The 16,973-nt window shown below is 39.9% G+C and overlaps 1 protein-coding gene across 4 annotated transcripts in view; it reads right to left on the minus strand.

Moving 5' to 3' along the window:
• Window positions 1-16,973, minus strand: part of CPEB2 (cytoplasmic polyadenylation element binding protein 2) — a 62,866-nt gene that overhangs the window by 43,178 nt on the left and 2,715 nt on the right. For 2 of the 4 annotated variants that reach the window (XM_042470578.1, XM_042470580.1), the window contains exon 2: window positions 8,252-8,542. In XM_042470578.1, the coding sequence (XP_042326512.1) occupies window positions 8,252-8,542 (291 nt within the window). The remainder of the gene's footprint in view (window positions 1-8,251; window positions 8,543-16,973) is intronic. The other 2 variants (XM_042470579.1, XM_042470581.1) reach the window with 1 other exon arrangement.

The raw sequence follows: 16,973 nt of genomic DNA on the forward strand, positions 1-16,973 counted from the left end.
CGTTTTATTTATAGACCACTATTCCGCAATGATCATAGTGGTGTACAGTAAAAATTGCAGTACAATACAATACAATATCATCCATTGGTATGCTGCTGAGGAAGACAGAAGAAGCAGTTACTGCTCTGGTAGAGTGGACTTGGAATCAAATGGGCAGTTCATTTTTAGCCAGTCCATCGAAACCATCCACTTTGAAAATCGTTATGACACTGTTTGGCCTAGCTTCGAATCCAAGTAGCATACAAACACTATGGTATTTTATCTTTAATTTGACATCCAGTCAACATAGAAGGCAAGGGTTCTACGGATGTTGAGTGAATGCAGGGCCCATTCAAACTCAGAGGTATGATTTTGCACGAAGGATGGTAGAACAATATACTGATTTAAGTGAAACAAAGAGACACCCTTAGGCAAAAAATGGTATGTTAGGACAGAGGGCAACTTTGACAAGACATAATCACAGGTACGGTTGGTCAACTTGCAATACACACAGTTCACCAGCTCTTCTTGCTGAGGTGAAAGCAACCAAGAAGACAGTTTCCCAGGTACGTTACAGGATGTCATTGGCTCAAAAGGACTGCTGGACAGTTGTGAGAAAACAAGCTCCAGACTCTAAGCAGGTGTTGGGCCTGATACCAAAGAATGGAGATTTTTGTAGCCTCTCAATCAGTGGATTCTGGAAATAGGAGAGCTGACCAATAAGCTGAAGTAGGGAAGAGATGGCAGTGAGGTAGCATTTCAGTGATGATAAGGAGAGCCCTGAATCCAAGAGCAATGTGAGAAAGTAGATGATACAATGAGTTAAAGTTCTAGATGGGGTCCGGAACGGATCCCCCGGGTAAAAAAAGGGTGCACTATAGTTGACAAGAGGGCAATCCATCTGGTGGTATAATGGATGATGTTGTGTCAGACCAGTAGCTGACAGAGTAGGAGATGGAGAGCGACAGAGGGATTTGGATAGTGGTTTTTGTTGATGCAATTTTCATTGTGGTGGAACTGGTGGCAGATGCGCACAAAGTTCATGAAAGAGTTCTTAAGGCAGCTGAGGTTGTGAAACAACCATGTGTGCGATGGCTGAATGACGAACATGTGAAATAGGCACAGATGACAAAACAATCAACCTTGTAGGTAAAGGCAATGATCAGTGGAGATGATCACAAACAATATGGTAAAAGGAGACCTAAACCACGTCCAGTATTAATTAAGTAATGTCCCCATTCCCTGTTGTAATATGTCTCCATAGTTCAGGGTGACGGTAGGGAAAGTATCAGCCAGGTCTAAAATGGCTTTTATGGTGCGATCAGTCTTGAAAATCTCAAACCTTTCTGTGGGATATAAAGTCATGTCTTGAGGATGGTCTACTATGATACCATGGGGAAGGAGATGTAAAAGAAGAAGAGGCTGACTATTAGCCCATGATCTGACAAGGAGGAGAAAGAATCTCAAGTGGTGTGCCAGGTGAAGAAAACATTGCACTGTGACCTGAGGCTTGAGCAGGAGGAGATGTCTGCAGAGTTGTTGACTTTTCTGAAGGAATTTGATTATCTTGCCTTCAAATACAGATCCAACTTGCATCTGAATAACTTGAAGAGACTCCGTAGGTGAAGAGGGGCTTGCACAGTGGACACTTCTAGGCTTGCACCATCTTGGAACGAACATCACTCTTTGCATAATGTCTCAAATGTTTCCTCTTTTCTTTTTCTTTCCTGAGTGATGAGAAGAAGGTTCTAGACTAGAGGCAGGGAGTGTCCCAGTGTTGGTAGAATGTCTCCCAGAGGTAGAGCAGCAGGTGGTGCAACATCCCTGTGAATTGCCTTCTTAGTACCTAGGCTTGAAGCTGAAGCCTTGTGCCTGGATGATTTTGAAGCAGCATTGGAGTTGAAATAGTGTTTTGTCAGCAAACAGCTACGTGCCAGCTCAGAAATGGATCTGGGTGGAATGGAAACAGTTGTCATTGGTGGTTGCATGGGTTTCAGGACCTGTTCATAAAGTAAATTCTTTAAGTACAACTCTCAGGTTTTCATTGCATGGGCTGATGTTGTGCCCCTCATCCAAACGAAGTAGGCAACAGAAATGGTTGTTGCAGCTGGGAAGCTTTGCCCCACAATCACTGCACATCTTAAAAGAGGAAGATGGCCCTATAATCTAGAAATAACATAGAGAACAATCTGAGGTCATAATCAGAAGAGTCAAAGTTTAACCAAGTCAAGGGATCTGGAAAAGAGAAGTTGTAACAATCAAAATTGCTGCCAGATGAGCTGTGAAAAAAAAATATATTAAGCTAAGGATTTTAGAAAGGAGAAGTTGTAAACATGCCAAGTCAAATCGTTGAAGAGAAAAACACTAGCAAAGTTTCTTAGATGCTGCTTACTTGGTGGATGAAAGGGAACCGAGGTTAATGAGTGGGAACAGTGAAGGATAGAGCTGAGGGTGGGTGCAGCTACTGTCAAAAATCTTGCCCAGATATTCTAGAAGGTTTTGAAGATCACTGCACAGGCACAGAATGCCCCATTGTATGGGACACAGAGACTACAAAGAAGAATTACTGTTCTCTGTATATATGAGTCTGGAGACATATCCAAATTGCATGATTATAGCAGTCTCATACCACTTTAGCCATCATGACTTAGAGTTCCCTACAAGAGAGCTCTAACATTCTCCCCTCTGTAACAGGATTATTGAATCCCATCACAGATACCTAAGTATGTCATGAAATAATCAATACAGTACCAGGATTCTATAGGTTAGAGTAATAGTAAAGTAGTGTCAAAGTGTTATAGTTGAGTACTGTATACTTTATATTCTTTATCTTTCACCTACTCTTTACTGATTGAAAACTGTACTACAGTCATGATGCATTAGATATTTAAAAGAGTTTTGTGGATCAGATGTCACTGTTTCTTCAAATATAGTTTGAGTGTTTACTACATTTTCAGCTATCCAGTCATTCACTTGCAAGGCAATCATAAAGAGATTTTGGCTGGCATTCTGTTGGACAATATGAACTAGAGCAGATCAATTTAGGCCCATTACAGACGGGCGTAAAGTACGTCCCCAGGACGTACTAGGGTTAGGGAAGGACATTCCGGACGCCCTAACCCTAGTACGTCCTGGGGACGTACAAAATGGCGGCTCCCTATACACATGGGCGCTGCCATGGAGACGTCACCACTGTGCCGCCTCCAAATGGGGCGGCGCAGAAGTGATGCCTCGCCGCCACACGATAGCACCAGGGGTACTCTTTCTGCAGTGCCAGAAGGAGCTCCATTTCAGAGTTCCTTCCAGGATTTGCACTGCTGGCGCAGCCTCTACACGGCTGCGCCAGCAACGCAAATGAGAAAGAGGCCGAGTGGCCCCTTTCTCAGTGTCCCCGCTGCCGTTGGCTGTCCTTGGGGCATGAAGCCCCAAGGACACCCCTTTCCAGGCCGCAGGGAAGCGGCCTTTTTCCATTTCCCTGCGGCCTGGAAAGCAGTGGATCGGGGCCTCAGAGGCTGCCGCTGTGGCAGCTGAGGCCCTGATCCGGCGGGAAAAGGGCTGGATACAGGCTGCCCCTTTGGGCGGTCTGTAATGCGCCTCAATCAACTGCTGACAACACATCAACACATAAGCAAATCTAAAGAATTCAATGGGTCTATTCTAGGCAGAACAAAAACAGAATTTAGGTCTCTGTACGTTTTGCTGTAGGCCACAGGCAAATCTCTCTCTCTCAGTGATAGTCAACCTTGTGTATTTAGAAATACAGTGGAGCCAGTGGTCCATCACTGCATCCATTACTAAGTACAACATGAAAACTAGACACCCATTAATTCTGTCTGCAATGTCCATCTTAGAAGTTCAATTGCAGACCTTGTGGATACAATATCTAACCTAATTTTTGAAACTTATTTATTTCCAACTGCCCCCCCCCCATTTTTTCCACCTAGCTTGATGAAGAGTTCTTGAGAAATTAAAAGCATGCATACTTCTGTTTCATTTTGGCTGGTCTTAATAACAGTATGTGGACTTCATTTTGACCCATGAAGTGATCAGAAACTGCTGTGGTTTATGTTTTCGACTTCAGCAACAAAATAAGTTTTGTGGTATCTTAAAAATTAATAATATAAGCTTTCACAGAATAAAACCCACTTTACCAGCTGCCATGTTAAATCAGTCTTTCAGGTATCACAAGATTATTTTAATCTTTTTCTGCAGTACATTATTATATAGTTGGCTCTCCATTTCCACGGGGATCCATTCCAAATCCCCATATGAAAACGGAGGCTCGCGCATATTCAAGCCTTATAGCCCTGGCGCGTGCGCCATAGGAAATAGTGGAGGTCACTCTCCATGGATATTTGAGGGTGCAGATCTGTGATCTGCAAGTTTGGAGAGGTTACTGTACAATTAATTGTGAAATGTACAACAACTGCTGTTCAGATACTCCAATTCAGTTATAAGCAGGTGGTTCCAATAGGGACAAATAAAATCATGATCAAGAATACATGAAGAATGCAAAAAGAACTGAAGTGATTTCCAGAATACAACAATAACATGGGTTAAGATATCAAGAAAGACAAATAATTTCTTTCTGGAATTGCAGGTTCTAAAGTTAACTGAGGCTGCATTTGCACTGCAGAAATAATCTAGTTTGATACCACTTTAACTGCCATGGCTCAATGCTTTGGAATTCTGGGAACTGTAGTTTTGTGAGACATTTAGCATTCTCTATCAGACAACTCGGATGTCACAAGAAACTACAGTTTCCAGAATCCCACAGCATTGAGCCATGGCAGTTAAAGGGATGTAAAACTGGATTATTTCTGTATTGTGGATGCAACCTGAGTATGGATTCCTATTCATAAGTCCTATCAGATCTACCACTGTACCACAACATTGAATCTAAAATTTACAGTCTGTTGTGATCAGTGATAAAGGAAAAAAATATATATAAAAGTTATCTGGGGAAAAACTAGTATCCTATTCATTAATGCAGGGTCAAACAGTAAAGGGAAAATGTTCTAAAATGACAAGTCAATGGCATCTCACAGCTAGGAAAATATGTAAGATTTATAATAAGAACAATGGAAACTGCTAGTTCTGAGAATCTTGGTATTCTGGGAGGTTTTTAGGGGGGGAGACTTTGGAATCTCTGCATATCATTTATCTATCATTAAGGATCCAGCTGTATAATTTTCAAGATTGTAGACTGTTTATTTATAACTGTCAAGACTGTGCCTACTTCAACAACTCCAGGACCAGATAAATTACATCCAAGGGTATTAAAAGAACTGGCAAATGTAATATCAGAGCCATTGGCAATAATCTTTGAGAATTCCTGGAGAACAGGAGAAGTCCCAGCAGACTGGAGGAGAGCAAACGTTGTCCCCATCTTCAAAAAGGGGGAAAAAGAGGATCCCAACAATTATTGTCCAGTTAGTCTGACATCAATACCAGGAAAGATTCTGGAGCAGATCATTAAACAGAGAGTCTGTGCACATCTAGAATGCAATGCCATAATCACAAAAAGTCAACATGGGTTTCAAAGAAATAATGCCAGACAAATCTGATTTTTTTTATATATAAAATTACCAGCTTGACAGATGAAGGGAATACTGTGGATATAGTATATCTCGATTTCAGTAAGGCCTTTGACAATTCTTGCAAACAAGCTTGTAAAATGTGGGCTAGACAAGGTATTTTTTACATGGATTTGTAACTGATTGACCAGCCGAACCCAAAAGGTGCTCAACAATGGCCCTTTTCATCCTGGAGAGGAATGACCAGTGGGGTCCCACAGAGCTCTGTCTTGGGCCCAGTGCTGTTCAACATCTTTATTAATGACTTGGATGACAGTATTGGGGGCATACTTATCAAATTTGCAGATGACACTGAATTAGGATAAGTAGCTAATACCCCAGAGGACAGGATCAAAATTCAAGATGACTTGAACAGGCTAGAAAGCTGGGCCAAAGCTTACAAAATGAACTTCAACAGGGAGAAATGTTTCTACTATATTAATCAAACAAGAGAACCTTAGAGTTCCAAACTTCTCATGTGGATTATACTCTAGGAAAGACACTATTTGCAAAATGGCTCTTTAAAAGGCAGGGCTTTTCTAGACAGAAGTATATTAGGTAAATATTTTAAATTTTTTCTTCTTCTTAAAATAACTATACAATCAATTCTATGTTTTAGTGTTAGTAGCATCAAACTGCTCCGCATCTAAATAGTAAAACAACTTTCAAAATTATATAAAATGGAGCAAATATAAAGGTGGAATGAAACCAGTTATTATCAGTGATGTCACAGGTGAGCAACACATCTATGAACCTCTGCACTTTTGACTACTATAGTAGAAAGAACAAAATCTACATTTTCCTAGCAGGAAAGCACTATGCTCATAAATTGCTAAGAAAATGCTATTACCCCACAACAACTAGTCTCCCTTGAGAGACATGACTTAATTTCCTATGGTAATGGACAATCCACTTCAATCTGGCAAAAGCAGGACACAATATAAGCTATGAGAAATCACAATAATCCTTTAAAAGCAACAAAATTTCTTACAATTGTTGCCAAGTATGCATCTCCAGTTTGTAGGCCATTCAAACTCTTAAAGGAAAACTGGTCAAATGATAATAATATGATTGGTTTTTTATACACACATAAAATGCTGCATGAAAATTGATTCACAAGACGACATCTTACTCTACATCATTTCTCTTTTTATCATTGTATTTTGTGCAGCCATATCTGTTTACTATGATTCTATCAGTAGTTGTATTACATATATATATTTATACAAGCTTCCAGCCTTAAAATAAAACTACGCCCAATAGAGGCATAATTAGGTTCAATTAAAACATTAATTCCTATATCTTTGATTAGAAGAAATATGCACTGACTTCTCTTTTATTTTATTGCTACAGGTTAACAGAGCTGATACACAGATTGCAGTTGCAGCATAGATACTGCCCTAATGGTGCAGTGGTTAAGTGTCTGAACTGCAGCCACTCACTCATGAACCACAACGTTGTTAATTTAAAACCTTCAGAGGTTGCTGAAATGAATACCCAGCTTGTTGGGGGCCATTATCTTACAGATTGTAGGGGATGGTTAAGTGCACTGATAAGCAGTATACAAATGTACTTGCTACTGCTACTGCTATTTTATTGTCTAAGCTATTAGCTCCATTTTTTTTGTGTTTGAATTTTCTTTTGTCCAGTTCTTTTACATTGTTTTGGATACTATCCTGTTCTACTGCAATCTTTGCCTCAGCTGCAACATCTACTTTTGTAAATTCTGTTGTTGCTAGCTGCCCTTTGTATGGGATACCTTCAAGCCCTCCGATCCTCCACTGCTCTGCTTAGGTCTTTTAAATTGAGGCCTGTGACCTCCCTAATTGAATCTAGCCATCTTTCTACTACCTCCTACCTTTCCTAGCATTATTGTCTTTTCCAATGAGTCGTAACTTCATATGATGTGGCCAGAGTACGACCGCCTCAAGTTAATCATCTTGGCTTCCATGGAAAGTTCAGGCTTGATCAGTTCAAGGGCTCATTTGTTTGTCTTTTTGGCTGTCCATGGTATTCTCAGCACTCTTCTCCAGCATCATAACTCAAATAATATACTTATGCTGTTTAAAAAGTGTGAGGGGAAATAGGCATTCCTATCCTAAACCTTTGCAGTAATGTGCTTCTAATAGCAACATAAAACCACTGCTGCGCTGATATTAGCAATCATGGGTACACCATACTTCTAACTATTCACCTTAATAGGCAAGTGTTAAGAATCAAGCTGCAAGATTTGTTGTCTTTTGTGGGACCTGATACATAAGCAGAATTCAGCTGAAATACCTAATGCAATGATTCTCAACTGTCGGTTATATAGATGTTTGGGACATCTGCTCCCAGAGTCTCTGGATTAGTCATGCTGGTGGGGCGTCTAAGAGATGAAGTCCAAATGATTTGGATGCCCAACTGTTTAAAACTGATAATCTAGAATAATACCTGTGAGAATATACTACAGTTGTGGAGCAACACTGCACCAGAGATCTTAAATCAAATCACTTATTAATTTCTGGTTCATTCAGTGACATTAAAAAGTCCTACAAGTTTTTAAATTTAACTATATGAGATAAAAATTAGAAGTAATTTTAGTGAGCAAATACACTTTCAGTCATTTTATTTATTTCAAGTAGAGAAAAGTTTGGCCAACATACTATTTACAATATTAAAGCTAAAAAACATAAAAAGGCAAAGTAATTACATACCATTCTTACCTGTAAGGGTAAGAGTGTGTTACTGTTGTTGTCTGTTCGGAAAACGTTATCTTCAATCCAAGTTTTTGGAGTCAGTGATGGAGTAGAACGAGTAAATTTAGGGGGAGCTATGACGTTACCGGAAAACGGCTTCTTTAAGGGAGAGATCTGGTTCATCGTTCCTGGCATTCCCATGTTTCCAGTTCTACGATGGTCTCTGCCATGCATGCTTCCCCAAGACATATTTCCTGTGCTCCATCCACTACTCTGATGGTTGCTCCAGGGTGATGGTTTCAGAAGAGGCTAGGATGGATATAAGAAAAAGGTTATGTTTAAAATATATTTGATGAAAGTGAAATAATAGAGTCTAATCCTATACATAGCTACTCAGTAACATTTACTCCTAAAGAAGTATGTTTTGCAATAAAAGTTCAAGGGACTTTTACCAATGTACTACGGTGAGTTCAGGCCAAACGAATAAACAAAACCTCTTTTCATTTCTGTACAGATTTAGAAAGAGTAGGCCATCTTGGCTGAGGTTGTCTCCATTTGAGGTACTGTTATGATGCACAAGGGTTGCACAATGGTGGTAAGGGGAGACAGAATCTGCCACCTCTGAACAGCTCCGGTGCCTTCCTTCCTTTATTCCCATTGCATATGTGTCCCTTTCCTGCTTGCTGCCACCACACACACTGGCATAACAACATTATTCTGACCAGTATTTCAGTACTCTTATGTTAATACAATTAAAGATGGAACTGATCCAAAGAGTCACAAATCAATAAATAACCTGTATTAACTGATTAGCTTAATATAGTTTCAACGTCTTCTTTCAATCTTAATGAATAAAAAGAGACAGAAATGCATCCGGTTTGAGATGCGTCACTGCCTGCCTCACAATATTTTTTTGAAGAAAATAATCAAAGCTAATTGTAGTCCATACTTTTAATATTCAGCAGGAATAAACTTGTGGGCTCACTGGCTCTCAAATCAAGGAACATATCTTGTTTGCCAAACTAGAATATTTTGTTGAAACTGTAATCCAGAATCTCGCTGTCCTTCATCTCTACCTCTATCAATTAACTTTAAATCTGTGACATCTAACATATGAAATCTAATATATAGGCCTGTTACAGACTGCCAAAATAAAGCTGCTTCAGGTCTCTTTGGAGGTATGCTGTTTAAATGATGATGCATCCTAAGAATCCAGAAGCTGCACCAAAGCTGCCCTCCAGTGCTTAGGAATGGAGTGTGGCTTTGGCTCGACCTCCGGACTCTTAGGACCCATGCATCATTTAAATAGCATACCTCCAAAGAGACCCGAAGCAGCTTTATTTTGGCAGTCTGTAACAGGCCATAATGAAGGTCATGTATATTCAAGAGCCAGTACGTTGAGGTGGTTTGAGTGCTAGTCTAGGACCCTGGGAGACCAGAGCCTGAATCCCTGCTCAGCCATGGATGGGTGATCTTGAGTAAGTCACATTCTCTCAGGAAGGTAAAGGCAACCCCACTCTGAACAAATTCTGTCAAGAAATACTCAGTATAGGTTCATGCTAGGGTTGCCCTAAATTAGAAATTAAAGGCACACAAGATAAATATTCATTCTTGTTGCTCCAGTATTCAAAGGTTTGATACCTAGTCACCTGCATGAAATTCCTAACCATCACAACCAAGCTAGCAAATTTCTTTTTCCAAATAAATTAAGCATAATAGAAGCATAATGTATTGAATATATACTGAGCACAATAAAAACATGAATGAATAATTAACAACAAATAGTGCCATTTTAATTTCCAAATGCAGTACCAGATACAGAAGACTGGGATTAACCACAAATCTCTTCTGGCAGCAGAAATTCCCTTCTGTTGACCAATTTCAGAGATCTGCTGGCTGAGATTGCTCAACAGAAAGGCCAAAAATAGGGGGAGAAGATGTGGGATGAAGGAAGAACTGAGCTATACCAGATTCAATCCTCTTTTACTTCAGGGACACATTCACAAGACCGCCACAAACCTAGGCCAGCATGTAAGTAATTATTTCCAACATTTTTGCTGGAAAGAAAGAAAGATTCAGTATAGTTTCAGAAGCCTAGTAACCAAGCCAAATCTTTGGCCACCTTAGCCAGTTAGGACTGCACTCTGAAGACACAACTAAAATTATACAATTGCAATAGGAAAAGCAAAAAGGGGGATCTTTCATACTACAGTATGAAAAAAGAAACAAAACAAGGTAAAGAATGTTAAAGTATATTCAATATTTACGTTTTAAAAAAGTTTTTTTACAGCTTATGTTACATCATCATAAGGTATGGAACAAAATGGCTTCTCAACAATACCAATATAGGAATCCCAACAGCTATACAACATGTCAGCTTACAAAATTAAAGTTATGTCAAATTAACATATAGTTTTCAAAAAATCTCTCACATTTCAAAGCTGGGCAACTTAGAATCATAGAATCATTGGCCTGTTACAGACAGCCAAAATAAAGCTGCTTCGAGTCACAGTGGAGGTATGGTGTTTCAATGATGCATGCATCCTAAGAGTCCAGAAGTCTCACCAAAGCCACGCTCCAGCCCTAAGGCTAAAGCAGCTTTATTTTGGCTGTCTGTAACAGGCCATAGAGTTGGAAGAGACCGCAAGGGCCATCCAGTCCAACCCCCTGCCATGCAGGAAATCCAAATCAAAGCATCCCCACAGATGGCCATCCAGCTTCTGCTTAAAGACCTCCAAGGAAGGAGACTCCACTACACTCTGAGGGAGTTTGTTCCACTGTCGGACAGCCCTTACTGTCAGGAAGTTCTTCCTCATGTTGAGGTGGAATCTCTTTTCCTGTAGCTTGCATCCATTGTTCCGGGTCCTGTTCTCTGGAGCAGCAGAAAACAAGCTTGCTTCCTCCTCAATGTGACATCCTTTCAAATATTTAAACAGGGCTATCATATCACCTCTTAACCTTCTCTTCTCCAGGCTAAACATCCCCAGCTCCCTGAGTCGTTCCTCATATGGCAAGGTTTCCAGACCTTTCACCATTTTAGTCGTCCTCCTCTGGACACGCTCCAGTTTCTCAATGTCCTTTTTGAATTGTGGTGTCCAGAACCGGACACAATATTCTAGGTGGGGCCTGACCAGAGCAGAATACAGTGGCACTATTACTTCTCTTGATCTAGACACTATACTTTTATTGATGCAGCCTAGTGAAACTTGTGAAACTTCAACTGGCTATAACTATTATCAGCAATCATGACCGAATGAACTTTAGTCCAGCAACATCTGAAGAGTTGCCTACTCATAATTTAAAGGAAACCATGTGCTAATATATTCTTATATATTTATATGAACGTTTTGCAACAGCAGCAAAAAGTCTTCTAACTTGTTTTTTAAAAATTAAGTACACTATATTTCAATTCAAAAGTGTGATGCGTCATGAAAAACGCAGCTTTGTATGTAACTTTAATTTTAAAAACCTATTAAAATCCAAACCCACTTTGGTAGGATAGCTAAGCAGATATTCTGTATAGAATTACATGGACACTTTTGAATATTTTGTATTCGGTTTTCAGGTGAAATATCTGTAACCTACAACAAACAGAAACAGTGAAGGTATCCAAGATTTACTACCATCTTGATCTGCTGTGAATCTTTAACTATTTCACCCTTGAATGTGCAGATATAATAGTTATCGTTTTCTCCACACTTTGGGAATTTACATTCCTTTGGCAATAGTATCCCCATTTTCAAATATCCCAGTGTTGCAGAGGAAATGCTGCAAACAGTGTTGCCAATTTCCGGAGAATTCCCCGGAATCTGATTAATTTCTTTCCGGAGATTTTGATTGAATAATCATTATAAATATTGGGGAATTCTGGGGATTTTGGATGTTGGTAAAATATTCCAGGGAATATCTTTGGGGCTTGTTGGCAGCACTGCTGCAAAACACATGAGTGTTTCCCATAACGCCCTGTTTTCTGCAAATAAAACCAGGTTTTCTCTGCAGGAAACCCATTTTATGTACAAAAAAACATGTTGGCTTTTTCATTGTTGTTGTTTTTTGCACACACCCACTAATGCATTTTTCTCTACAAAGTAATTCTTCTCACAAGCACTTTGGGGTGTTTGAATAACTGGAGAAACATTCACATATTCTTTGCTGGTTTATTTCCAGGCTGTTAAAATTCAGTTTTTCATCTTCCATCCAAAATAACCATCATTTAGAAGGCAGTAGAGCAGTGGTTCCCAACCTTCCTAATGCCATGACCCTTTAATATAGTTCTTCATGTTGTGGTGACCCAAACCCATGAAATTATTTTTGGTGCTACTCATAACTGTAATTAAGTAGGTGTTTTCCAATGGTCTTAGGCGACCCCCATGAAAGGGTCATTCGACCCCCAAAGGGGTCCCGACCCACAGGTTGGGAACCACTGCAGTAGAGTAATTTTTTGATATTTGATATCCCTTCTGTATTTCTCGGTTTGTTCACAAATACCAATGAACACTGGATTCATTCATTAAAAACTGAAATTGAAAATTAAAATTTTATTGTGATCATGCTATTAAACATTATTCATAATTCATTTTTAAACTACTGCTGTTTATGCAGTTGGTTCTAAAGACTAATCGTAATCAAGTATGTGGCATTTGACCTATAGCCACTTTCAATCCCATGCAAAATCACTGGCTCCATAAACATTTATAAAATAGCAATTTATGTGGCCATGCTGTTCCAAGGAGAAACATTTGAAAGACACATTTCACATTAAGCAGCTTTGTAAGGATTCTAGCTTAAAATATAACCATATAAAGTATAATTTCATTATAAAAGCAAAACAATGTAGGCTGTCTATGACCAACCCTCTGTTAGAAGAATCTGTTACAAGACTCTTCTGTTACAGAAGACGATGTGAAACTGTAGACTTACCTTACTGTTAGTATATTACTAAATATTCCTTAAAAGGCTCAATTAAAATAAAAACCATAACACTACTCTACCAGCCAACTGGAGAAAAGATCTCATTTCACCCATAAAGTAGCAGTAAATAAAAAGTAACCAGTGTGGTGTAGTGGTTTGAGCACTGGACTATAAGTCTGGAGACCCGGGTTTGATTCCTTGGCAAACCACTGGGTGACCATGGGAAAGTTACAGACTCTCAGCTCAAAAAAAAAGCCCATCATAGGGTTACCATAAATCAGAAACTACTTGGAGACACACAACAACAACAGCACATAAAAAGTAAAGTGCTGCATCCGGGAAGACTGGGACAACCTGAAATACCACAGGTTGCATTATGGTTGGTTATGCAAGCTACTTAGCACACAGCTCAAAGTTGCAAAATCAAATACAAACTGAAATTTGTTTGCAGACTTATTTAAAGACAGGTATGTCAGGATACTTGGATTTAAGTTGCTTTAACCCAAAGTACTGAAGTGTTGATTGGTTTGTCAGATTTGATCTGTTACTTGTGTTGAGCTTACTCAACATCAAGTCTTTGAACACTTGATATTTAAAAGACCACAGTATGCTTATTCAGTTTTTTAGCTCTTCAGTTCATTTGGCAGTTATGATATTAGTAACAATGCTGTGCTGGCCAAATGGCCGTAATAAAGTTATTATTATTATTATTAGTAACAATGCTATCAAATTCGTTAAAAATTAAACTTTCTTATAGAAAGGGGGAAATGGAATGAAAGTGACCTACAGTCAATACAGCAATGCAATGAATCTCTCTTAAACAAAACCAACTTGACATTTTCTCAACTGAACTTAATCAGCTTCATTACTCACTTACACTTCAGTTCTATGAATACTTATCTAAGTGCAAATCTACTGAATACAATGAGCCTTACTGCCAAGAAAGAACATATGATTTAAACCAAATATGGTTTAAATATTTGAAGGGATGTCATATTGAGGAGGGAGCAAGCTTGTTTTCTGCTGCTCCAGAGAACAGGACCCGGAGCAATGGAGGCAAGCTCCAGGAAAAGAGATTCCATCTCAACATTAGGAGGAACTTGCTAACTGTAAGGGCTGTTTGACAGTGGAATACACTCCTTCCTCAGAGTGTAGTGGAGTCTCCTTCCTTGGAGGTCTTCAAACGGAGACTGGATGGCCATCTGTCAGGGATGCTTTGATTTGGATTTCCTGCATGGCAGAATGGGGTTGGACTGGATGGCCCTTGCGGTCTCTTCCAACTCTATGATTCTATGATTTTACACATAGGCTGAAGGTAATTTTATGCACAACGTTTTAAAACAATGTTGTGCATGAAACAAAGTGTGTGTACACTGAACCATCAGAAAGTAATGGTATCACTATCTCAGCCACCCAGGTGCAAAATTTTGGAATATGTCAGATTTAGTAATTTCAGATATGGAAGACTCAACCTATACCCGTGTCAAGATCATGTCTACACACAGGAAGGCTGTGGTGGATTACCAAATGTACCAGCAAATGAACCTAAGATGACCCACACTCAATGATCTATGCACAGAATTTACTGCATTTATTTGAATTAAACCAGAGATCCTATTCAAGATTTCAGGGATGTGTATAAAAATCCTTAATACTAGAAGTACAGTAACTTAAAATGTTTGAATAAATATGGATGGGTGTTTTTCCCCCTAGTAATGTAAGCTCCAGAAGAGGTTCTTTAAGGAATGTATTCTACAGGCAGAGTACTGTTACTATTGCTGTGAATGCCCCTTTCTCTGTTGCTAAAATAACATACTTAAGATAAAGGATCTTGCCCTCTGATACAAGGATTGTTTTTCTGTCCCGTCACTGAGGTACCATTTGTGCTGGAAAGTCACTTGCATTGTCACAAGGGCTCCCTTGTGAGTACATGGGACAGGGAGGCCCGATATGGAGGAAAGGGGCACTGCTTGTCCGCTTCCAACTCCAGAGAAAACTGGGCTGTCTTGAAGCAAAGCACCCTGGGTCCCACCATGACACACAAGTCAGCTGGCAGAATGTCACTGTGAGCCAGTGTGATGCAGTGGTTTGAGTGTTGGACTAGGAGACCAAGGTTCAAATCCCTATTCGGCCAAGGAAATCCACTGGGTGACCTTGAGCAAGCCATATCTTTCCCCCGAAGAGAAAGGCAATGATAGAGCCTCTCTGAATACATCTTGCCAAGAGAACCCTGTGACTGGTTGCAGTCGGCCTCAAGGTGCATTAACAATGGCACAAAGTGTCACTGTTGTGAAATCTTGCGGCACAAGTGTGTACACTAAAGATCAGTCAATCATACACAGATACGCCCGCCTACTTTAGTGGACTGATACCTCAAGTCAGCTATCTTTAACCCCTTCCACCACATCAAACCCAGTTCCCCTTTCTGCAACTTCCCTCTTGGGATTGCTCCAGCTCAGGGCTCTGGCAACCCGTCTCCACACAACAGAGTAACTTACACAACATTTTCCTGCCGCTCCGACCCACCAGGGGAATCTACAGTCTGCCAAAAATGGAAAAGAAACAAACAAACTAGAGGTGGATCGATATCCACTTCTGGTTTTGAGAAATGGCTTTTAAACGAACATGTTCAGCAAGGCAGAGAGGTCCTGCGACTCATTTAAAAGCTGAAATGCGGCTTCTAGAGGCTTCCTAAAGCTGCAAGAAAAAAAAGGAGGTCTGAGGAGTCCAGGGCAGCAGAAAATGAGCCTTCAGGGTCAAACACTATCCTGGCCTTTTATTGCTGTGTGCCTTCAAATTGTTTCCAAATTGTGACTAACCTAAGGAAAATCTATTACTGGGTTTCCTTGGCAATATTTGTTCAGATGGGTTTGCCTTTGCCCTCCTCTGAGGGTGAGAAAGTGTGACTCAGCTAAGGTCATACAGAGGGTCTCCAGGGTCACAACCCAGCACTCAAGCTAGTATAACCCAGTGGCTTCTGTTGTTGTTGTTGTTGTTGTTGTGTGCCTTCAAGTCCTTTCTGAGTTACGATGTCCCTATTCTCAGGTTTTCTTGGCAAGATTTGTTCAGAAGAGGCTCGCCACTGCCTTCCCCTGAGGCTGAGAGAGAGTGACTTGCCCAAGGTCACCCAGTGACTTTCATGGCCGAGAAGGGAATTGAACCCTGGTCTACAGAGTCGTAGTCCTGCACGCAAACCACCATAACAAGTCAGCCTGCAAACGAAAGACTTGGATGCTCAGAGCTGCTGATAAATAAACCCTCCTTCCAAAGCTGTCTAATCGATGGCCTTTTATCAAGTGGAGGTGAATGAGCCTTCTCCTTTAACCTGAGAGGCCTTAACAACTATGGAGTTAAGGGGCAAGCAGGTGAACTGAAAAGGAAAGAGGAGGCTAATTTGTCAACTTGTTTATAAGGAAATGGAAACCCTATGGGTTTCAGTGACTTTTTTCCCCTTTCAACACTCAAGCTGTTTCCTATCTGCAGGGGCAAGATAACAGGTTTTGAGACCGCTTGATGGTGCCTGGATCTGGAATCCTGGGGATGACAGTTTACTGTCATTTCTAATAATAATAATAATAATAATAATAATAATAATAATAATAATAATAATTATTATTATTATTTAATGATTATATTTATTTATATTCTCTCTGAAGATGCCAGCCACAGCTGCTGGCGAAACATTAGGGGGGCAAAAAACCCTCTTCTGGAACACTGCCACATAGCCCCCCAAACCCCACAAAAATCTATATTATATTATAGATTATATTACATATTATATATATATTATATTATAATATAATATAATATAATATAATATAATATAATA

This window comes from Sceloporus undulatus, chromosome 5 (assembly GCF_019175285.1).
Source record: "Sceloporus undulatus isolate JIND9_A2432 ecotype Alabama chromosome 5, SceUnd_v1.1, whole genome shotgun sequence".
Classification (NCBI taxonomy): domain Eukaryota; kingdom Metazoa; phylum Chordata; class Lepidosauria; order Squamata; family Phrynosomatidae; genus Sceloporus; species Sceloporus undulatus.